This window comes from Xyrauchen texanus, chromosome 38 (genome assembly GCF_025860055.1).
Source record: "Xyrauchen texanus isolate HMW12.3.18 chromosome 38, RBS_HiC_50CHRs, whole genome shotgun sequence".
Taxonomy (NCBI): Eukaryota; Metazoa; Chordata; class Actinopteri; order Cypriniformes; family Catostomidae; genus Xyrauchen; species Xyrauchen texanus.
This window is the reverse complement of record NC_068313.1, coordinates 28626722-28651426: the sequence shown is the minus strand read 5'-3', so window position 1 is coordinate 28651426 and position 24705 is coordinate 28626722. Positions and strand designations below refer to the sequence as shown.

Here is a 24705-nt window from a genome sequence, read left to right as displayed (position 1 = left end):
TGTCACATGGGTGTTGCTTTACTTGAGCAGAGACTATTGAAGAAGCACTGAGCTGAGGCAATCCGATCTCAAGTGAGGAACTGCCAGACTGCAGAGTAGATAATGAATAGTATAGGGTAACAATTGGAGGAGAAAGAGAAAGAGAAAAATAGGCATATTGGGTCAGTTACACCATTTGGAGACCAGCTGCACCTCCATGTTGTCTTCAGTGATGATGTTCTCTTGTGCATTTGCACTTATACTATTTGATACAAATACTATTTGAATTAGTGTTTAAGAATTAGAAAAGAGGATTTTTTTTTTCTGAGTTTCTCCCCATTTTCTCACCAATTTTGAATGCCCAAAATCCTCAATCCGAGTGGCGGAGGACGTATCTCAGTTGCTTCCGTGTCTAAGACCGTCAACCCATGCATCTTATCACGTGACTGGTTGAGTGCGTTACCTCGGATACATAGCCACGTGGAGGCTTCACGACATCCACTGCGGCATCCACACACAACTCACCACGTGCCCCACCAAGAGCGAACCACATTATAGCAACCACGAGGAGGTTACCCCATGTGACTCTATCCTCCCTAGCAACCGGGCCAAATTTGTTGCTTAGGAGACCTGGCTGGAGTCACTCAGCATGCCCTGGGATTTGAACACACAAACTCCAGGGGTGGTAGTCATGCTTCTTTATGCTCTGAGCTTCCCAGGTGCCCGAAAATAGGAATTTTAGAATTTTTCAAAATTTGTATTTAAAAAGTGGAATTTCTGCACCACTGGTGTTGCCAAATGGAATTGCACAAATAATGACTGTTTTCAAACAGGTTTCAATGGCGGCACAGCATTTAAACTATTTGCAGTAATGAACCTTCGAATGGGAATGCTGCCTTCAAGTTCTTTCGGAATTTTCCAACTTCCCACTTCTGAAGTCGCAATAATGAGTATGTCATGTTTAAGTGCATAGAGAATAGGACACAGGAGAACCCCAGGTTCATTCTTGTATATTTATTGCAATTGATTTTGGAACTTTTCTCTATTTAAAGAAGTATAACATGTATCATACTGATGAATGCAGATGCACATGACCGAAACGAAATGCATTCATAAGGTACAGTAGCTAAATATAGAACATTAATAAAGCCTATAATTCACTACAGAAACCTTTCCTCCTTCACCATGTTGAAAAGTAATTTTTAATGTCATTAAAGTCAATCTTTGTGTGGTAAAAATTTCATGGATTTTGTATTTTTTTAAAAAATTTTATTAATACATTTTTTTATTTAAAACTCAACCAGTATGTAATATCACCTATACACATCAAAACATTTTACATGCTTTGTTTCTTTGGGTACTCTTATTTTGATCTCGCAATACACGTTACTCCGCTGCTGAGGATAATGATATTTCGGTGAAATACATGCGGTTTGCTCTGTGTAAAAATGTACAATATGCATCAAATGGATAATGATGTACCTAAATGTACTCTATATGACTGAAACGGCAAGTGCTAGCAAGGTAGCTTTTTTTGTAAAAATTAATAAAATCTATTATTCTCTAGAGAAAGAGTACTCTCATATTAAAAGTTCCAAGTAGAACTAACATTCATTCCAGTTGCGTGTGAAGACAGAATTATATTTGTATCTGTGTAAGATGGCATTGGAGAAACTGAAAAATGTATATAAAAAAAAAGCACTTCACCTTTAAAAAAAGAATTATAATATTTATTTATTTTTTGTTATTGTTGTTTTTGTTTTATTAAAAAAATTAAGCAGCTTAATACCCGACTGGAGCCCATACATTACTCCAATTTTGGATCAAAACTCACTCAAAAATCACAGAGCAAGAGACGCCACATTTCTCAGAATTTCCAGTCATCATTGAGGACATTGTTCATTTCCATACCCATTCCTTGGCATCCCTGCAGCTCTCCTTTCACCCTGATCCTTCCACACTCAAGCCCATTCTTTTCTTTTGCCCTCTTTCCTTTTGAACTCTACCCCTGCTCATGCTCTTTCCCCCCTAACTTGTACCTTTGAGAGCAAACAGTAGAACCAGGGAGAATTTCCCATACTGAGTAGCAAGACTCCCAAACTACCTTTTAATCATCTCCAGATCCATGTTGTGTGTGAGAGAAACAGAGAAAGAGGGAGAAATAGGGAGAGGGTGAGGGAGGGCCTGAGTCATTCCCTAAGGCTCAGCATTGCTCCAGGCGAGGCATACAGACCAGTCTCAAGACGGAGGTCTTTGGTGATCTGTCACTGGGTGCTCACAGGGAGGAAATGGCTGTGTTTAAGGGGCAAGAGGATACGGTTTCATTCTGCAATTACATCTTCTGTTTACGCATCTGTCCGTAGATGAGGAAAACATGTTTGTACACGCACAGGGGCGAGTTCCAGGCTTTTATGGCTCTGGCTCTCGAACGCAGATATGCGACCTCAAAGGCATCTTTACTTGCTGCAACGCTGAAATCACTATCACTAGATGTCCTATTTAGGCTCATCATCAGACTTTGGGAGAGATATTTCTAAACGCCACAGGTTTTTATTTGAATAAATATAATCATCTGGATGTTTTTTCTATGTTTTATTCTTCAATTAATTTTTTCCCCCCGGAGAACACTTTGGCTTATTTATTGATTAATACTAGTGCTGCCAAAGTTAACACTTTTGTTTATCAATAAATGATGATGAAAAACCTTAATGGATCATTTATTTTTAAATCAAATACAGATGTGAATATTGTAGTTCAACAAGTACAAATAGCTCCTTTACAAGTGAACTATACCATCGATTGTATTAATGTTAATGAGAAGACCACCAACAGAACATACAGTATTTGATACATTTTTGTTTCTATTTAAAGACTAGATACTCAGTACATTAATAATGAATGCACTATAAATTATGAAATTATTATGAAAGAATTAATATATTCTATAAGATGTCAATTTCACTAAATTTTAAATTAGATTAATAGCAATGAATTATTTTACATTTACACTTATGCATTTGGCAGACACATGTGCATTCAAGGTATACATTATATCAGTATATGTATTCTCTGGGATTCAAACCTATATGTTGCTACTGCCATGGTCTACCAGATGAGCTATAAGAACAATTTTAATCTACAGAAAATGTTAATCTATTGACAACCCTTATAATGTCAATTTCTGGATCTGTTGTTTCTTTTCCTATTCTGTTTTATTGATTGCAGCCTAATTTGTTTTTACAGTCACCGCAATCCATTAATGAAGTGCAAATGTTTCTGTTTCTTTCAGGAGTGGCAGAACTCCATACAGAAGAACGCTGGCCTTGCTTTCATTGAACTTATCAACGAGGGAAGGTAGTTTATCCCATGTACTCCTGAAACACCATCAATAGATTACAGATCACTGAACGCTTATGTCACGTCAAGCCTGTTATCTGCCGCTGGGCTGCTCGGCTGTCTAGTTACCATGGCACCTCTGAGTAGGCAGACTAGAGAATAGGGTGGAGACTAGATTAGCCCCTAATCCTCTTGTTCTGTAGTGTAGGCAGTGTGTGTGTGTGTGTGTGTGTGTGTGTGTGTGTGTGTTTGGTATTGGTGGTTAACAGAGTGTAAAATTAGCTGAGAGAAGCATGCTATGAGTGAGTTGGCATATAAACCCTGACATACTTTCTGCCCAGTGTGTGTGCATCCTTTTTAACGTTCTCACTCTCATTTCCTCACTCTTCCCAATTCATATTGTATATGCTCATATACTTTGCTTGCTATAGTTGTTTTTATCCATCCAATCTCACAGAAAGTTAGAAAGTGTGTTTTTATACTCAGCTATAGTTTGGATAAATAATTTTCCTCAAAAGTAAGATAAATCTATCCTCTCTTTGGGAACGTTCGGGGACATTCTCAAGTGGAAAATCAATTTATAAATTTTGTTTTTGTTTTTATTTATCCAAAATTAGTTTTTTTGTTTATGGTTAGACTATAGTTACAGTAAGCTTTGTATGAAAACAAATGTCTGTGATATGTACCCAATTAGATAGCCAGGTAAATTTGTGTGTGTACATACCTAATTAAAGTTTGGGGACATTAGTGAAAAAAGTGAGCTAAAGCTGTCAAAACCACCCATGTGTATATTTAATCCTAACAATGCAAAAATGGTTTTTTTTTTTAGGGTTAGTTTATAGTAATTTTAATTAGCATTTATATATATATATATATATATATATATATATATATATATATATATATATATATATATATATATATATAAATAGAAGTCATAATGGTATGTACCTATTTACATAGCTATTGAAATGTATGTATTGGAGTTGTGTGCCCATTTGTGTGTGTTTGTCTAGCTCAGGCTTTGGGTCGTTGATGTCAAGCTGATCTTGGTCAGCTCAGCCTGCACACCCATCTGCTGACCCATCTGTGCATGCATGCGTACACACACACACACACACACACACACACACACACACACACACACACACACACACACACACACGCACAGTCTGAGTCAGCAGAGATAGTCGCTGTCCAAGGTGCTGGCACATCAGTCATTCACCCTGTTGAACATTTATGGCAGGACACCTGTCCTGCAGACCTGTCTGTCTATCTATCTACCTGTCTATATGTCTGTCTGACTCTCCACCTGTCTATCTGTATATATTTCTACCTGTCTATATGTCTGTCTATCTTTCTACCTGTCTGTTTATCTCTCTCTCTACCTGTCCGCCTGCCTGCCTGTCTGACTGTCTGTCTCTCTGCTGGTCTGTCTCACTGCTTCTCAGTCTGTATGGTTATCTACCTGTTTGTCTGTCTCTCTAACTGTCTGTTAATCTTCCTATCTGTCTGTCTACCAGTCTGTTTTTTTGTTTACCCATTTGTATGTCTCTATACCTGTCTATCTAACTACCTGTCTATCTGTCTGCTGGTCTATCTACATGTCTGTCTGTCTGTTTACTTGTCTGTCTGTCTGTCCATATCTCTGTCTCTCTACTTGTCTGTCTCTCAAGCTGTTGTTTTTTAGTTGCCCTAGTTCCCAGTCCCTCGTGAGTGGCTACAAAGTCACTGAATAGTTTAGTTTAATAGTTTGATGAGATTAATGTTGTGTTTGGCTCAACGATCCCATACGAAACGTCTGTTATGCTCTAATAACAAGATAAATAGAATGTATTAAAATACTGTGTAAAAACTTTTTTATGACTAGTAGTTGGATAATATTTTGGAAGTAAAGGCAGGAACCTTTAGCCTTGAGTGTTTATGCAAAAATCCATTTCAGTTTATTAAAAATACACTCGGTTGTTACCAGAGAGTTTTAGGCTTTTAGTAGGCATCTATGATAAAGGACGATTGATGAATGTTACCATTTTGGATGTATATTGTGGCCCCTGTCCCATAGTTTGGGAGACCCAGTTCTGGTTTTCTCGCACCCCCATGTAAATCATGAAGCCCACAACCATTTTATAGGAAACCCACAAATATTCAAATAAAAATAGTTTTTTTTTAACTTTTTTTCTCCCTCCTCTGGGCTCCAAATTTTATTTATTGCTTGTCAGCACTTAAAGAAACAAGCACGTTTGAATGCCATACAGAATTGAAACCCCTTTTCTGGGACAGTGATGCTCAATATCACGCTCCACAGAAACTTTAAGGCTCTGGTTAATTAAAACAAAGCTGATTTATTTATTAATTTTTTCATTTTAGACTGCTTTGTCATGCCATGAAGGATCATATCGTTCGAGTGGCCAATGAGGCAGAATTTATCCTCAACAGACAACGAGCTGAAGATGTCCACAAGCATGCAGAGTTTGAGGTAGAATGCATCTCAAAATCTTTTTCACACAAATCTTCACATTTTATAGATCCCCAAGGGAAAATTCAGGATTCTAATATTTTACAGTGGAATATGACACCGTAATTAACTACCAAACTTGATAAAGTAGCAAGTGATACTGAATCACATCTCTAATCCCACTCTGAACCAAAATGAATACCAAATAGTCTAAACAGAAATCTGATTTTGTAAATCTGATATAGCATGAGATAGAGGGAACTGTGAGAAAATCTCTAGCAAATCCAACAGATGGGGTTGCCCATAATCCTCTGCTTATGTTTCCAAATGGGGATTAAACCACATATATTAACTTGGCAAAGAGAAATGTAATAATTCTCCCCTAAATTGTATTCTGCAATTTAAGGAATTTATTAAGGTTTTTAAAGACTGTTTATGTTGAATCATTAAATTATTAGCTTTTTCAATATAAGGCTAAAGTAGGGTCTTGACATAAGCATTAGTGGATTTGTGTTATTATGAATTACAACATTTCAGCTACATACATTTTCATACAATGTGTCCGAAACACTTGTTCCCCTTCTGTCGCTCTCTCCACGTTGTGTCGGAGAAGCGACACTAGGGGTCTCTCTTGAGCGCCGATATTCACCTCTGATCTTATTGAAAAGGGCCAATGGGAGTTGGCAGTCGGTATTTGCATATCCCGCCCCATACGGGTATTTAAGCAGCGCAAATACGGGAGTTCATTCAGAAAATTTCTTCGGAGCCGATGGTCTGTCTGCAGTTTGCTGCGAGTTACATGCCACTTAAACGTTCCTGTTTTCCTCTGACGATCTGCATGCTGTTGGATCTTGATGGCGCACAACAGCGGCTTTCTCCTTCTCAGTGCACGGCGTGCACTGTTGCCCCTGAGCGCTTCGACAGCGCAGACACGTACACACACACACACTGTGTATTAAAAGAGTTTTTACTAAAGAGTAATTTTCTCTAAAAGAGCAAACACAGCGGCGTTGAACGTCCTTTTAAGGACGCCGTCTTTTCAAGATGCCTTTCCGCCCCTGTGTCGTTCCTGGATGCGGTAGAGTGCTCTCTGCTTCAGACGGCCACAGGCACTGTCTCGTGTGTTTGGGCCGCGATCACACCGAGGCGGCGTTTGTGGATGGTTCATGTTCTCACTGCGAGAACATGACCATGACCACGTTGCGGTCGCGGCTCGCTTTCAACAGAAAGCAAGCCACCCCAGCTGCACCCGCATTGCTCCTTCTTCCCACGGGATTAAGGACGGTGCGGTTGGCGCTGAGGGCGATTTGAGGCGGCAGCGGGTGCAGTTTCGCCGGGAGACCCCGCGAACCTCCCGTTCCCCGACACGCTCGCTGGTCTCCGTCCACGCTCGCGGCGATAGCGGCTCGCCTCACGGCCCGGCTGTCTATCCTCCCGAGTCCGAAGCATATGATCTCGCCGCTGCATCGGAGAGTGCGGTGTCTGATGCTGAGGACTCCCCTGGACTGCCGCCTTCGGGCCAGCAGGCCTAGGCTGAGGCCGACGCTCAGATGTCCGACATGCTTGCCCGGGCCGCCTTGAGCATGGGGTTGGACTGGAACCCTCCATCCTCCCCACAGACTTCTTCTCGGTTGGATGATTGGTTCCTGGGGGCAGCGCGCCGTTCGCGGCCTCGCATCCCCCCGGTCCCTTTCTTCCCGGAGGTGCATGATGAGCTGACGTCTACGTGGAGAGCCCCGCTCTCCGCTCGTCTAGGTGCCACCCGCTCCACTCTCTCCACCCTCGACGGCGGAGAGCGCCATGGGTACGACGCGATTCCCCAGGTTGATAGGGCAGTTGCGCACCATCTATGCCCCGGTAGCCCTACCTCCTGGCGGGGTCGCCCCGTACTCCCATCCAAGCCCTGTAGGACAACATTAGGCCTACACTACGGCTGGACGCGCTGCCTCCGCCCTGCATGCAATGGCCCTCCTGCAAGTCCACCAGGTCAAAGCTCTCAGAAACATGCACAGGGGTGGACCTGATCCTGATGTGCTGCAGGAACTGCGCTCAGCGACCGACCTCGCCCTGAGAGCGACGAAGGCCACAGCGCAGGCACTCGGACAGACGATGGCCACCCTAGTGGTCCAGGAACGCCATCTTTGTCTCAACCTGGTCGAGATGCGTGAGGCTGACAAAAACCGCTTCCTGGACACACCTGTCTCCCAGATTGGCCTTTTCGGTGACACCGTCGAGGACTTCGCCCAACAGTTCTCCGCGGTGAAGAAGCAGACGGAGGCCATTTCGCACATCATGCCCCGCCGCAGATCTGCCGCTACGGGCCCTGCCCCGTCTGCCCGCCGAGGGCGTCCCCCTGCGAGGAAACCAGCTCCTGCTCCGCCTCAACCCGGGCACAGCTCTCAGCCCCAGCGTCGAGCACTCCGCAGGCAGCTCACACCCCCTGTCTCACGAACCCCCTCCAGGACCCGGAAGGCTCCCAAGCGTTCCTGAGACAGCCGACCCAGAGCCGAAGACGTTAGCTCCGGAGGTGGTAAGACCGCTCCGTCCCCCGGTGGAGGGCCAGGAGGAGAATCCTTTGTTTTTTCATTTGCCACACCCCCTGACGGGGGCTGTGGTACCCACATTCTCAATAAAAGAGCTATTTCCTTTGCCTCTGGGTCACCTGGCCCGCAAATGCCATTCTCACGGCAATGTGCTTTCGGATCACAACAGTCCCGGTACACCGGACGCGGCGATCCTGCCTTCCGCCTGTCCATGACTGTCCCCCGGCTGGCCGGTTCAGACGAGTCCAGAAGACGCCAATATCAGACCTCCTCCTCAGTCAAGAACCCGCCCCCTGCCGGGCGCACGGAGCAAGGTAAGTGCTTTGAGTCTATTCTCAGCACCTCAGCCTCAGGCCGCAACGAAGCCGCCCGACGCTGCATTACCTGTTCTGCCCCGCTGCGAGGCCCCGCCGGGTACGTCCAAAATAAGTATTTTTAGCTCCGGAGGTGGTAAGACTGCTCCGTCCCCCGGTGGAGGGCCGGGAGGAGAATCCTTTGTTTTAAATACCCGTATGTCCGGGGGCGGGATATGCAAATACCGACTGCCAACTCCCATTGGCCCTTTTCAATAAGATCAGAGGTGAATATCGGCGCTCAAGAGAGACCCCTAGTGTCGCTTCTCCGACACAACGTGTCGTTCCCTCCCTCGGGGAACGGAGGTTACATACGTAACCAAACGTTTTTTAAGCTCCTTGTGAAAAAAATTCATCTCAGAATTAATTTCGGAATTTATACAATAGGTTATATATTATAAATTTATTAGTTTAAAAAATATACAAAATGTAAGTGAAGGTTAAATTTAAGTTTAATGTTCTCTTTGCTTTTTTTTTTATTTCTTTACATTTTTGTTTCTTTGTTTGTTTATTTTTTTATTTTATTTTTTTAATTACTTTTTGTAATGAAGGTTACAGAAAGATTACCAACTTATTTTCAGAGTTGCCCCAAAAAGTACATTTTATTGGCATCTCTAAACAAAACAACACTATTTTTAGCCATATTTTGCAATTCACTTTAACTAACTGGTCCTAAGCTTAACCGGTGTAGTTCATCACATTAACAATAGATATGTTTTAAGTTTGACAACCCAGAAGTGTCCAAATCGTTTTTTTTTTTTCTTTTTTTTTCTTATTTCTGAACAATGCAGCTATTGTTTCATATTTTAATATCTAAAAAAACTATTTATGCTGTCAATTTTGCTTGAAAAATGTGCTTGTGCTATATTTTCTTTAAAATAAATGACACTTTGTTCTATATTTTCTATATTTGCATATTTTTTGTTTTTGTCTATTGTATATTAAGCATGACTTAAGTGTCCAAATCCATTTTGGGAGCACTTTACTATGTAAAAATATAATAAAAATATAATACACAACAACATTAAATGTAAAGATAAATGCTATGTTAACTGCATAGATTACCAGAAACAACCAATCCGTATTATTATGACGTTGATTTAGTGGGCGATTTAAATGTAAATCAAGGTGTAGCAGGACTTACTGTGAAATCTGTCATTGTGTATCAATGAAAGGAACTATGGGGCCATATGTATGACATCAGTATGTGGTATACACACACTTTCTCACACAAAAACACGCCACTACACATAGTGATGGAGTGACGAGTTTCTTATCTGGAAAGCACAGCCTGTCTGAGTCTGTTATATATACTGCTCTTGAAGATCCTTGGCCTAATAAATAAAATCCAGCAGGCACTAGATACTGTAGGCGATGTCTTCAGAAACTCATACCATCGTCTTGCACCTCCATCCATCCCAGCATGCGCCAGAGAAGGATGGCTCATGCTTTGCTTTCCTCTACTTTATTACCTCCGTCTGCAGATTGAAGATTCCATGAGCAGATAAGACATTTATACAATTAAGCTGGTGTCACTTCCAACCCTCATATAGCCCCTTGAAGTTATAAATAACGTTTGATTTGTCAGCGTCTCCAATGGTAAGGCGAGATGACACCGGAAGATTGAATTATTGACCCTTTGAAGAATTAGTCGAGGTATAATATCTGACAGAATTCAAATATAAAGAAGGAAATTCAATTACCTCCACTGCACCCCACCAGCTTGTGTTTGCAAATTAGATTTTGAATATTAGCAAGAGATCCCCCCTGGGGTCCACGTGGGAAGACAATCTTATTGTAGCGTGGAAGATAATGTCAAACGGGCTGCCTTGCATCACCTTTAGTCTGAGAGGCCTCATAGTCTCATGAGGAGTCATAGTGTCTGCCTTTATCTTCTGTCTGTGAACAATTTCAGTATGTTTGATAGTTATATTTCAGTTGGATTTTTTTAAAATGTCATTAAATCTTTGTCCGTCTAAAAACATACCAGTCTGATTTTTGCAAAGTCGGACTAACAGACAGAGGTAATTGTAATGCAATTGTAGCTTTGTCCAGCATGCATACACATTAATCGGACCACAATTGGCCTTGCCATTGTGTGCATGCTCCAAAAGACAGAGGTAATGGTTCTGTCTCGCTGATGAAAAACTAGATATCTGACTGCTTTTGTTTGGCTCGGCATGCTAATATGATGCAAAAGGTAAACCGGAAAACATCTACATCAAGCTCTCAGCTGACATCCTTCATTTATAACATTCTAATATGCATTTGTCATTTATGCTTGATTTGACTATGCAAAAACCCACTGTGCATGTAAACAGATGGCCTCCTCTTATCCAAAATAAGATACCTATAGTCAATAGTCTAGCTCCACAAAATTATCTAATAGGTTGCAGAATGGTAAAAACCCTGTAACTTTATAAAGTGTGAGGATTTTGCCCTACCATTTAGGAAACAATTCCTGTAACTGAACATGGTCCCATTTTATGGAGATATTGTATGAAAGTTGCTCAATTTTTGGCAATAAAGAAATATTAAATTATTTTGTTTAGCTTCAATTTGTTGTTAATGGCTTTGGATCATCAGTGTTGCTTCATGCAGCATCATTCTGGCTTTCAATATACTAGTTTATTTGACATTTGCAATAAATGGTAGTCTTTTCACGTCTTTGACTCTCTCTCCTTCTCTTTTTTCATCCATATTTCATTTAGTCCAACTGTGCACAGTATGCAGCTGACAGGAAAGACGAGGAGATGATGTGTGATCACCTGATCAGTGCTGCCAAGCATCGTGATCATGTGACGGCCAATCAGCTGAAACAGAAGATCCTTAACATCCTCACCAATAAACACGGAGCCTGGGGCGCAGTAGCACAGAGGTACAGCTGCTTCAATGTGTGTGTATGTCAAAGAGTGTCTGTCTTTGACATACACTATTCTATCTATTGTTCTATGTATCATTCTATAATTTGATCTATCATAGTGTCTTTCCTTCTATTATTTTATGTATTTATTAATGTAAATGATTACAATCAGAAGCTTCATTTACTATTTGTACGAACAAGTTTTGCTATTCTGGATCCCCCCAAAAACTGTTACACTGTGTAATTGCTTTGATGCATCTGAAATGCTGCTTTGTACCAAATTCATCAAGTTCTTCATACCAGAACAATGAAGTGCATCTAATGCTCTCCCCAATGCACAAAGATCAAAACATACACTTTCAAAGAGTCGTTTGAATGTGTATGTCAAAGAGTGTTTGTTTTTGTGAACATTCTTCTAATACCATGTAAAGTTGGGCTTTAAAAGTCTGAGAATACATTGAAAATCTGGGTTTCAAAATGTAATTTAAGCCTGTAAATAGAGGTAAAATTAAAGGTGATGCATGTAATTGTTCGATGTTAAAATGTTTTGCAATTTCATCTAAATAATTAGTGAGAATTATACAGTAAGCAAGCCATTAATAATATGATTTCCACAAAAAGTGTAAACGCTGCTTTTTCGGAAATGATCTTGTTTGTTTGCAGAGTAATCGCACTTTGAAATCTCAAACAGTTGCTTGGATTTTCATTTGCTGAATTTGGTCTATACTTACCAAAATTTGAAACAATGCCCCCAGTGGCCAAAGAAGTAAGTTTTTTTGGTTGTATGGGCAGGGGTGAGTACCATTTTTCTGGGTGAATTCTCCACGGAGACAAAAGTGAGATGTGAAGTGAGTCGTTTTCAGCTGTACAGGCTTTAATACAGTGAAGAGGAATGCATATTTTATAAATGTACCCCTACCCAACCCCAAAACCTAAACCTAACCACTAAACCTAACCATTAGTGGAGTAAAAATGTAATGTTAGTGGAAAAATACAACCTCGGAATCGCACTTGTATCTGATTATGCAAAAGTGAATACTTCCTGGTTCCAATGCGGGATCTGAACCCAGGTCTCCCAAACTGCTGACATGACACACATCTGGTTGCACCACAGGGAAAGGTAAACATGATGGAGCCGATGCAAAAATCTCTGATATGAGATGGTGCTTATCAGTGAGTAGGCACAATGTAGCCAATCAGAAGGTAGTGAAACTCTCGGAAACAACATATCAACTTCCCTTATGAACTTTGTTTTGGGTGGGACTATCTGTTTTTATCGATCACAAGCAGAGGGTTTGTTCAGAAATCTGTTTGAAAACACCATTTAGTTTTGTATTTCCGTTTGATGGCACCAATGGCGCAGAAATCACATTCTTTAGCTCTTAAAGAAACACTATGTTGTAAAAATAATAAGAATGATTCTGCATTATTTCAAGGTCACTAATAAAATAAGCAAATATATGATACTGGCCATGTGAACTCCATTAATTGTTATTATTGAAGCACACAAGATGGATCATCAGGTTTTGCACAAACTTATGGAGTCCAGGCCAACATTGGTTGCATGCTTTCATTAAAGCAAAAGGGAGATACCAAATACTAAGAAAATCTTAATTAATGTTGTTTTTATTCAAACAGTTATGCTGATAAAATATAATTTGTAGTAAAATTGTATTAACAGAGAAAATGTTAAAACAAACGTTTTTTCACAATCCGACTTTTGGACCCAACCATATCTCTGTGATGGTCTGTGTACATTTTGCTCAGGAAAAGTATTGCACTATTACCTTTGTGACACAAACACACACACCCAGGGCTCGGATGTGACTCCTATTTAATGTCATTTTCTTGCTCTCCACCAGGGTCAGGCTGCAGGTCAGCAAACTCAATTACCACACCAGGCCACTAAATCCACTGAGACAGATCACTGCTTTTCAGGCTGTATGTGTGTGTATGCGTGTTTGTGTGTGTCTGGTCCAGAAATACACACCGGCTCCGCCTTTCAGTCACACAGTGAAACACCTGGCAGTTGTTACAGTGGTCTCAAGGGCCCTGTTAAAAAATCCTGACTTGAGTTCCGTTTCCCACCAAACACACACAAACTGACCAAATAGAATTCTAGATCCTTGTATCTGTCCAGCAATAGCATTTCAGAACAAAAATTGTGTGTAATGTCTGTGCATTTACAATCTCTATATGGATTTTCTTTTTTTGAATAGCCATTTTCTCAACGTTACAGACAAGCCAACAAACGAACTGATGGTGCCGCACCAGAACACAAACCATTGGTTGATCAAACTTTGCTGTTTCAGGCTGCTTAAGCAAACAAAGCAATGTTAGTGACAGATTGTGAACACTTTTCAGGACATCAAATTACAAATGGTTTTAATATAGTTGACTCTGCAGATTAAACTGGATTAGGTCAAAGTACTGTAGTTTAAGATCGAACAAATTACACACTTCACCATTAATTGCAGTGCATACTGTAGAAACATTTTTGGTAACAACTATTGTATCACAGCACTTATTTTGATTGGTCAATGTTAATTTAGAAGAGTACAATTTTTCATTGTTAATTCATGTTAGTTCATAATGCATTAGCTAATGTTCATCTAACATATATGTTAGATGAACATTAGCTAATGCATTACAATTAGTATGTTTAAATTAACATCAGCCAAGATTAAGCACTGTGTGTGTTGTTCATTGTTTGTTCATGTTAAATAATGTACTTAAATAATGTTAATGAATACAACCTTATGGTAAAGTGTTTCAAAACTTTTTTTTATTATTACAGTATGTCTTTGAAAAGCACTTTTAATTTTTTTACTTTGTCAAAATGGGCAGCAAACTTGCCTGGCCTTATAATGTATATGTATATGATACATATACCTATGTATAGAGTGGTGGTGGCATAGTTGACCAAAGCACAGAACTGGTAAGCAGAAGGTTGTCAGTTCAATCCCCACAGCCGCCACCACCACTGTGTCCTTGAGCAAGGCACTTAACTCCAGGTTGCTCCGGTGGGATTGTCCCTGTAATAAGGGCATTGTAAGTTGCTTTGGATAAAAGTGTGTGCCAAATTACTAAATATAAATGTAAATGTTATAACCGTAAAGACTAAATATAATTAGGCAAAATAATATTTACAAAAACGCCATAAATGCTCAATGCGATACAGCAATTTCGGTTGGGATTCAGTTGTAGTATTGCTTGAAGCAAATGTAATGAAGGAAATCCTTACCTTCTGTTCCAATGGTGGACTAATGAGAATCTGAATTGAGAAATCTCTGCCATCATTGGCCAACAGCAAAAAAAAAAAAAGAAAGAAAGAAAGAAAAACCCACTTACAAACATGTGTGCACACACGGGCTAGGCATAAATACTGGTTTGCCTTCCAAAATTTCTTGATTTGCAAAAACAGTGGCTGTGGATTGTAATTAAATTTGTAAAATATACTGCAGATGGTTGAATGTGCATTATGACATCATGTTTACTCGAGCCAATAAGAAACACACCAGTGTGCACTGCTTGAGTGCAAATAGATAACATTGTTCAGCTGCTGATTCCACTGATTGTGCTTTTTTATCAGATCTGATGAAGCCAAAAGCTTTACAAACATTTTTATGTGTCTGACCTCATTTTTCAACATGTCAGACATACAGTCTTACATTAGCTAACACTGTACAATATTTATAACCAGGAACGTATGTGGGCTCTCATATTTCTTTATGTGTTTAAAGCACATTTAATGGCCAATACTCGTATAAGACAATATTTTTTTACACTGCAGTAAATCTATCTATCTGTCTGTCCGTCTGTCCATCTGTCTCATAAAAAAACTTGAGATAATGGGTTTGCTGGAAATCGTTGCCAGTATTCTGATTTATTCAAATATTTTTTAAAACCTCCTGGAAGTTCGTCGGTCTGTCTGTCTGTCTGTCTTTTTGTCTGTCTGTTGGGCTGTATGTCGGTCAGTCAGTCAGTCAATCTGTCTGTCTGTCTGTCTATGTCTGTCTGTGTGCCTCTCTCTCTATCTGTCTGTCTGTCTGGCTGGCTGGCTCTCTGTCTCATAAAAAAGCTGAAGTCGGTGCCAGTATTCTGATTTATTCAAATATTTTTGAAAACCTCCTGGATGTTAGTCTGTCTGTCTGTCTGTCTGTCTGTCTGTCTGTCTGTCTGTCTGTCTCTCTGTCAGTCTGTCAGCCAGTCAGCCAATTATGGATAAATTATGGATAAAAGTTACACTGTGAAATTTCTTTGATGCATCTGAAATGCCGCTTTGTGCCAAATTCATTAAGTTCTTCATAACAGAACAATGAAGTGCATCTAATGGTCTCCCAATGCACAAAGATCATAAAAAAAGCTTGAGATGATGGTTTGGCTGGAAGTTGCTGCCACTGTTCTGACTTATTCAAATATTTATGAACACCGCCTGGAAGGCACAACATTTGCATTGAGACAAAAGGTTATTGAGCTGGAGCACATTGCAAATGGTACCACAAAACTTCCAACAAATTCAAATTTAATGGTAACCTGCTGGAGAAGAAAAATGATGCAATATGTTTATGAGCTCAAGGCGGTGTTACAGCTGAGCAACTTAGTCTTATTCAATGCTACATTAACTTTCCCATTAATGTGGCTTCTGTAAAATAGAAAGCCTGCAGCATTTTGAAATGTGTGTGTGCATAGTTATAGTTGTGTATGTGCATGTGTGTTAGCATGTCCGCTTGAAAATTAATTTGTATTTGTGTGTTTTTTGTATGTCTTTGAGCATGAACACAGTCAAATTGGTTTTCACCATTTACTTTGTGCTAAAGCCCACACATGAAAAATTATTGAATAGGTTTTTTAAAACACCTTGCTTTGGAACACTGCAGAATAACTGAAGAATCTTTTTTTTTTTTTTTGTATGTGTCTTGATGATCAAATATTACCAGACAAGCAGTTCTTCAGATTATTAGATAAATAAATAAATATTATCTGTTGTATAAAATCAAATGTAATAATCAAACAGGGATGACACACCGAGTGATGTGAAGATGCAAAGCACCATAGCAATTCCTCACTGGCTACATGAACTGAAAGCCAAATAATCAAATCCAGCCCACCGAGTCTTCAGTTCAATCATACTTTATGCTTGCCTGGTGATGAATGTCCCCTTTATTGAGTCGACATCAGAAAATCAATACTTCTCAAATTGAAACAGTATAGGGTTGTATTGATCTGGGCTGAAGGAGAGGGCTTTGATAGGACATTGCCAGACAGCTCTGAGCCCAGTAATGACACACTATCAATTTTGGCTTTACACTGATAAATCAAGTTGAAAATTGGATGTCAGATTTCTTTTTTTTTCTCACTTTCCTTGGAGGGAGTTATTTTCCTTTCCCTCTCCTGTTGAACTCTGACCTCTGCCAGTGAATTATAAAGTTTTGTCGTGTCAGAAGTGGGAAGATGTCAGCGTTGGACTTAATGAGGGATAAGAAATCTATGAATTTTAAAAATCATGGAGCCATTTATTCGCATGTCATCGATCCATTAACTAGCCCTTTGAACCTTGTGTGATATTTCGAGGCAAATGTGAGACAGATTTTCGTCATTTTCAATTAACTTTGCCACAAATCTTTGTACTTTCCTCCTAGTATTTTTGGTGTTTCAGTGTACTAGTATTCTGAAATTCTGAAAGACTGAAAAACAGTATTTTATTTCTATATACTAAAATAATAATTATGACTGTTTAGATCTGTTCAGAATATATGTTGAAAGCAATTTGAAATGACTAGTATGTTGCACACATTGTGATAAATATGGTACTGTCATTAATATTATGACCTTTTACGGGTGCACTTTATTTTACAGTTCATGTAATTTCAGTATAATTACAGTGTACTTACCCAAGAAAGTACTGAGTAATATTAGTTGACTACATGTATAAAATATGGGTTAGGGTTGTGGTTAGGTTTAGGGTTAGTACCTAATTACTGTAGTTGTTATAATTATATAGTAAGTAAATGTAGAACAGTACTGTAAAATAAAGTTCTACCCATTTTACTGTACAGTATTCACTATATACTTTATGATATGGTTCTATTCTTTAACATTAGTTAATGCAAAAGTATATTACATTTTCTTAAAATATTTTTGCACAGCATTTACAGTATAATTATTGGTTAATGTTCATTTATAAATATACAATTGTTCATTGCTAGTTCACGGTAGTTCATAATGCATTAACTAATGTTAAATATGCAACTTGAAATGTTATAAATGTAAAACAATTAACCAAGATTATTAAATGCTGTTGTTCATTGTAAGTTCATTTGAACTAATATAATTAACATTTGTTAACACAAACAACCTTTTTTGAAGTATTATATGCAAAACAGTAAGCATTATGCAGTCATTTTAGTGGTATGCTATTGTCACTTGGCCTCATTATGTTTAGTCCACCATGTGGTGACCAGTTTTGATCTTAGAAACAGTTATTTCACATTTCTAATCCAATTTCAAGAACATCTCTTGGCAGTCTGATCAAGTAATGAATAAAAAATAGAAGAAAGAGTTGTTCAAATTTGTTGCAGATATTACTGGTTTATTTGTCACACTGGAAATGGAAATTTGATCGAATTAAATTGCATACAGAATTCCGCAATGTGTTCTTTGTTGTATACTGCAATTTTTTGCAAATGTCATGAGGTATTCCATGCATGCAGAAAATTTGCTTAATGCACACAGTATACGTACTAAAGACTGCACAAACAGTACAAGTAGTATTGTAGTATGCTATTCAGACTGTCTTTAATTGCCCAGTCTGCCTTAGAAAACCAAACATTTTGTCTCAGCACTCTTCCCAAGGCTCATGCTACACTGAATAAACCTGGTGTCTACCTATTTTCAATCAGCATTTTTGGCCACCATGCAATTTTGCATAGCTGACTGTTCCAGGTGTCCATAATGCTTCTTCATAGCATCCATTACCTGAACTATATTATAGCTGCTCCAAACAGTTATTCAGATGTTAATTGCTCCGGCATGGCTGCCCAAAATAGAAATAGAAAAATATGTGGTCACAGTGGACGGCATCTCTTTTTAACATTCAAACCCTTTGTCAACATCAGCACTATGGCTAATAGCTGATGGAGAACCGGCATCTGTGGACCACATTAGACCTTAACTTAACCTGACTTGAGTATTGATTGTCAACGCTTTCTCTTGTATAATTACTTTTTTGTGTTGATGGAAAAGAAGGTAGATGAAGAAAAAAGACAGCACAAAAAGAGGCAGAGTAGTGGCATGTATTGATTTGTTTAAAGGAGGCAAACGAGGGAGGCACCATTTCCCTTGAATAATGGTGTGCTTGGTCTTTTGTTTGATGAATGGCAATGGTCTGATACTGGATAATAACTTTGTGATAGAATGGAGCCTTCAGTTACATTCGGCTTGGTTAAGCAGTCTCATTGGGAGTGGTTGAAAGGGTTATCAATTTTAATAGCACCAAGGGAAGGGAGAAAAGGATGCAATAACCGCAGCCACTTGAGAGGTTTTGGCCCACCAAAATAGGATTTGGTCTGAGGTCTAGTAAAAGATGCATTAATCTGTCACCGATCTGCTGTGTCGTATATTTCCATAGTTTTGCAAGTTATAGAATGTGTAGGTTTGGATTACAGGAAAGATAGAGCATTTGAAGAAGGTGAGAGTAACACTGGATGTGATCCAAATGATTATTGATGTTTGAAGGCTGTTGAAGCAGTTAATGAAACTACTTTTAAACTCTTTTCAGAATGACCTGCGAATGTCATTTTCCCAAGTTGCTTCTAGCCTTGAGATGCTCCGGCAACCAAGGGGACATCTCAATAGTGTTTTCATATCCCAAGATAAATTAAAACAAAATATATATATTTTTTAACTTTATGTATAGAAAGCTACAGATAAATAAAAATGTGTCAATTACGTTCAACTACACCTCCATTTAAAAGTTTGGACACACCTACTTGTTCTATACAATCAATGTTTTACACTTTAGAATAATAATGAAGTCTTCAAAACTTTGAATTGTATTGGTGTATTTATGTTGTATTTAAGTGTTGTATAGACTGTGGTACCAGTGCTGCAAATCCAATTTCCCAGAGTGGGACAATAAAACACATCTTAACTGAACTGAACTACCCTTTGCCTACATTACAGCTCTGCACACTCTTTTGTAAAGAAATTCACTAGGCACATTTTATTTTTATCTACAAAACTAATTGTAGGCATACGCTTAAGCTTTTTGATCAAAAAACGTTTCATTAGATCATTAGAAACATATTCAGTCAAGTGAGTCCAAACTTGTGTATGAATTGCACATAGAACGTTTCTTTTGATTTCCCCAAAATCCTGCATGTATCTCATAATAACATTCATATTAAGCCCACTGTTGGTAGACCGTATTTTTATGTTAATCTCCGAGTTAGACATTTTCGTTGGTACTTTCTCACTTATAAACCCTTCCAATTGTTCTTGACCTACACAAAGTCACTTCTCCTTAGGCATGCTTAACCTCAAAGCCTGTGCTAATTATCTCTGGAAAGAGGGCCGTTGGAACGATCATCAATTTCAATGGGAAAGAGCAGGGCTGCTAGAGTGTTCTCACTTCGTTGGCTTCATCTTTGATGAGAGATGGACGGTTTGCCGAAACTGGAGAGATGGAACGTCTAACCTGTACTAGAACGCTATCTCTCACTCAGGCAGTTGCGTCTGTCTTCATCCAATGCAATGAACCGACCTTGCCAGTCTTAAGACAAAGTGCTTTTATATGTGTTTGCTCATATATATTAGCTTGAGAGTCCCCATTCATACATAAGGAAGTCTGTTTCACACAACCAACAAACTAACAAATCCTTTACAGCAGTAGTTCTCAACTGGTTTTAAGTCAAGATTTTACAATGGACATCAAATGGCATCCCAATGCAACGCCAAACCCTTAACTCTTATATAATATGAGTATTGACTATATATGTAGTCAAGGACACATTTTCATTTAGCTTGTGTAGTTTTGTTCATGGGGTTTGATGATATGGTCATTTCACAGAAACTGTCCATGTTATCGTCTGCTTAATTGGTGTCAGATGAATTTATGCCAAACATAATGTAGAATTAGATTGGATGCACAGCCTTCGGAGTCCGCAACTAATAAGTTAAATTATTTTGCTATCCTAAATGCATGACCATAGTTGCATTTAGCTAAATTAATTCTGCATTCCAATAGGAATAGACCCTCAAACCATTTTGTGGTTGTGCCCCACCAGTTGAGAACCACTGCTATACAGCAAATAGTCTGTTTTCAAAGTATTGATAAGGTAAAATCTTTGTGATTTTTAACTGCATTCGCATCCTGATCTGCTATGTTGTCACAAGTTTACATCCTATGAAGTCATCCAGTTTGAGTTATACCAGATATTTGGACTACGAGAGAGGGAGATATAGCAGTGTTTACTACATCCAGCCATGTCGCATAATTTGATTGATTTGATTGTGGACTATCTAATTTCTGTCTAATTTCTGTTTTATTTAATTTCTGTTAATCCTTGTTATTATTAGAAAATAATATTAACTCATATCAGGCAAAAATGAAGGCTTGAATGAAAACAATGAATAAATTCATGGTATACCTTGTAAAAGAAGACTTGAGAAATTGGCATACACCTGCCAGTTGGCTGGAAAATCTGTCATAATTTAATGTGAGTGAAATTTTTATGATTTTGCTTTGATTTAGATACATGCCATTGGACAGATGTGAAAACCTGGACAAAGATGGAAACTTTAGGGTAGAGAATAGATGACGTGTTCCATAATTTTGAGTCACTTTGTCCGAGAGACACATTTTGAGTTTTATGAACTATAAAGTAAAAAGTAAAACATTTAAATGATTATGCCTCAACTAGCTTAGACTTTTTATCTTTCTTTCTTTATTTCTTTCTTTCTAGTGCATTTGCGTTTCTGGGTCAAAGTGGTTCAAAACGATAGAACATACATGTAGAGGGGATCTGTTTACTGAAAGCTGTTTTTAAATATTGCATGAGGCATCCTATTTTGTGGCTTTTTGAAAGCAGAGGCAGGCTACATCAGGTGGGGGAAAAAATCCATTTGAAGTGCAGTTTTTATTCCATAAGGAGCACATTTGCACAGAAACTTTTTGAAGCATATTAAATTATCTTTGAAAGGATTTTGGCTGTCAAGTACCAAAGATCAAGCAAAATTAGTATTAACTAGTACTGGTACCCTCCGAATGCAAGGAACTTAGAGAGAGCATATGTCTTGGCTTAACTTCATTGAAAGTGTTGAGCGTGTGTTTAGTGTCATGAACATGGGGAATGGCAGCCATAACATCACAGAGTCTGCGTGGCACTGAGGAAATCCAGTTGACCCCCGAAAATAGACCAGTCACTGATTACCGGAATTTTACTAATTATACACCATTTATATCCCCAATGGATGCATTTAATGGGAACATAATGGTGCCTTATTGAATTTCCCATTCATTCCCTTTCCTTATGTTGCACATCAAGAGGCTTTCTGTTGTGACATTATATCTGGAAAACCATCGTCTTCAATTACTCATGATTGTCTGTCTTACTGTATTTTTTTTTAAAATATATTAACTTTATTTTACATTATTATATGTTTGTATATCTATCGTTTTGTTGTGTATTTTTCACTTTTGGGAAAGCATGTTTTTGGGAAATCGACCTGTGAATGCCTTACTGATTTTTTATCTCTATATTCAGCTGGGATAAGATAAATAATTTTAACATTGAAAATATTACACATTTCACCTTTAATTTATCCTTATTTGAAAGAATTATTCTGACTTTTGATCAGACTACCATTCAAGAGCAAATTAAAGTATATTTTCTTTCAGATATACAGTACGCATTACATATAAGTTCTATTAGAACGTGTAGGAAACTAAGAGGTGGCCAAACCAGACAGGACTCTCGCACAAGTGCCCCTAGCATCCCTGTATCCTCCCACGTAAATAAATATGCTTTTGGGAGATGTACAATGAAGGTGTCTCTTTACTTGTTTTGACCGCTCAACCCTCTGGAACAGCACAGGGAATAGAGTTATCCATCTCATCCCAGCCTCCCATAATCCACCACAATACCAGTGTTCAAGCCTAATAGATCATATCTCCAGCCTGGCTTTCCAAACAAGCTTCTCTCCCCTCCTCTAAACATTGCTATATATTATTTAGAAGAAATTGTTATCCTTTCACGCTTTGCCGTTTTAGGCTGAATCATGGCTGTCAAATTTTTACTGCCTTCCACAAACAACACATGCCCTATGGACACAAGAGGTTTAAATCTTGTTCTCTCACTCTACGGCTTTCGGAGAGTGGTTTTTAATGCGTAGAAGGGAGGGGGGTACACACGTTCGTATACCAGTCTTTTGAGATGCATTTAGAAAAAATAATACCCCAAGCAGTAGTAAATAATGACTGGCATGCTTGGTCAGCTGATAGTTTTAGTTATCAGTGCAGGGAATTAGCTTTTAAAATGCAGTTGGAAATCCATTTAAGTGATTGATGGGCAATGTGACTAATAAATTTGAGCTGCTTTCAAGGAGGGTCGGCCCTCTACCATTCTTTATTCCTGTCATCATGAGCCATGCGATTGGTAAAGTCATGCGTGTCGGAAGCTAATTCTAGTGAGTGATTACCATTCTGATGAAACAGCTATCAGTATCCACTACTTAATGTGAAGGACAGAGAGAAAATAGTCTTTCTTTTATTCCTTTGTTGAAATATAACACAATTAGGTTGCCTATTAGTCTCTTAACTCCAATACTGGACTATTGTAATGTGTCACTATATGTGCAGTGGCAGTGTGCTATTATGTTTAATGTCACAATGTATCATAAACTCAACTAAATATTTTCCATACTTAAATATTTGCTTCTTATAATATCTCATTAAAGTAAACAAGCTAAAAAGCTTGTGCAAAATTGCACCAGATAGTTCACGCAAAAACAAAAATCGTTTGCTCACCCTCATGTTTTTTCAAACCTGCATGACTTTATTACAGGTAAGGAAAGGCTGCACAGAAGAAAATTTAAAAAAAGACAATGAAAGTGAACAGCGACTGAAAGTTCTGCTTTATACCTTCTTTTGTGTTCATAGGAAAAAAACAAACTCAATTTGAACAATATGAAGCTGAGCAAATAATTACTGATTTTTCATTTTGATCTGATTTATCCTTTTAAACTTAGTTTACATGACATGAATAGAGACCAATGATGCTTTTTATGGTTTCTGTTGGCAATTTGTATGTGGCTCAAAAAGAATGGTGTATGTCCCCAAGAGTAGCTGTTAATGAAGACAAACCACATGTGAAATTGTGATCTTTCCCCAATTAGACCAATCATCACTCTCTAAGCCCTCTTTGACTATCTCATTAAATTAAGGACAGCAAACTGGACTACTTCAGTCTTCTTCAATTAACCAATTTAAATTGTTTAGTACATTTAGAAGACTGTGTAGGATCTCAGTGTATGTTCCTGTGGGATGAAGACCCCCCTTTGGGGACTCTTAGAGTCGGACCACCCTGGGTGAGGAAACTCACGTCATGGCACTTTTGGTATGGGCCAAATCTGGCTTGATGTTGACCGCAGGGTTTAACGTATCACTGGACTCCCATCCAAATTTGCGGAAACAATCTCCAAACTCAAAGCATATGCTTTAGGGGAAGAGAGGGTGAAAAAATTAAAGCGGTGTCATCAAATACCCTTCAGTTTATCATTCAATGTAATACTGCTGTGCTCCACTTGCTGTCTAATCCCTTTATTACAGTAAGATGAAATCTAAAATGTTTGGGCTTTCTCTCAGTTGCTGTACACAGACGACATACCACTGTCAAACTAAATGAAAATCATCATATGTACAGTGGGAGGGAAACCCAGAAATCTCCAAAGTCTACGTGGATTTCTTCCCCCAACATCCTACTCTGCCTACTCGCTGGCAGCTTTGGAGGTTATCATCTTAAATGGTAATCGCCTGGTGGCCTCGGAGGGATTTACATTTTTCACGCTGTAAGCTTACATTTACAATGTCATTTACGTGGTTTTGGCCTCTCCGCCTTTTGACATCTCTGTCTGGCTGAAGCTCTAACAGTATAAGACTGACAACAGACAAGCCCC

The 24705-nt window shown here is 38.8% G+C and overlaps 1 protein-coding gene across 1 annotated transcript in view; it reads left to right on the top strand.

Annotated features, from left to right (window-relative positions):
• Positions 1-24705, top strand: part of LOC127631541 (neurobeachin-like) — a 351059-nt gene that overhangs the window by 186892 nt on the left and 139462 nt on the right. The window contains exons 35-37 of the mRNA XM_052109693.1: positions 3269-3333; positions 5683-5791; positions 11378-11544. Of these exons, the coding sequence (XP_051965653.1) occupies positions 3269-3333; positions 5683-5791; positions 11378-11544 (341 nt within the window). The remainder of the gene's footprint in view (positions 1-3268; positions 3334-5682; positions 5792-11377; positions 11545-24705) is intronic.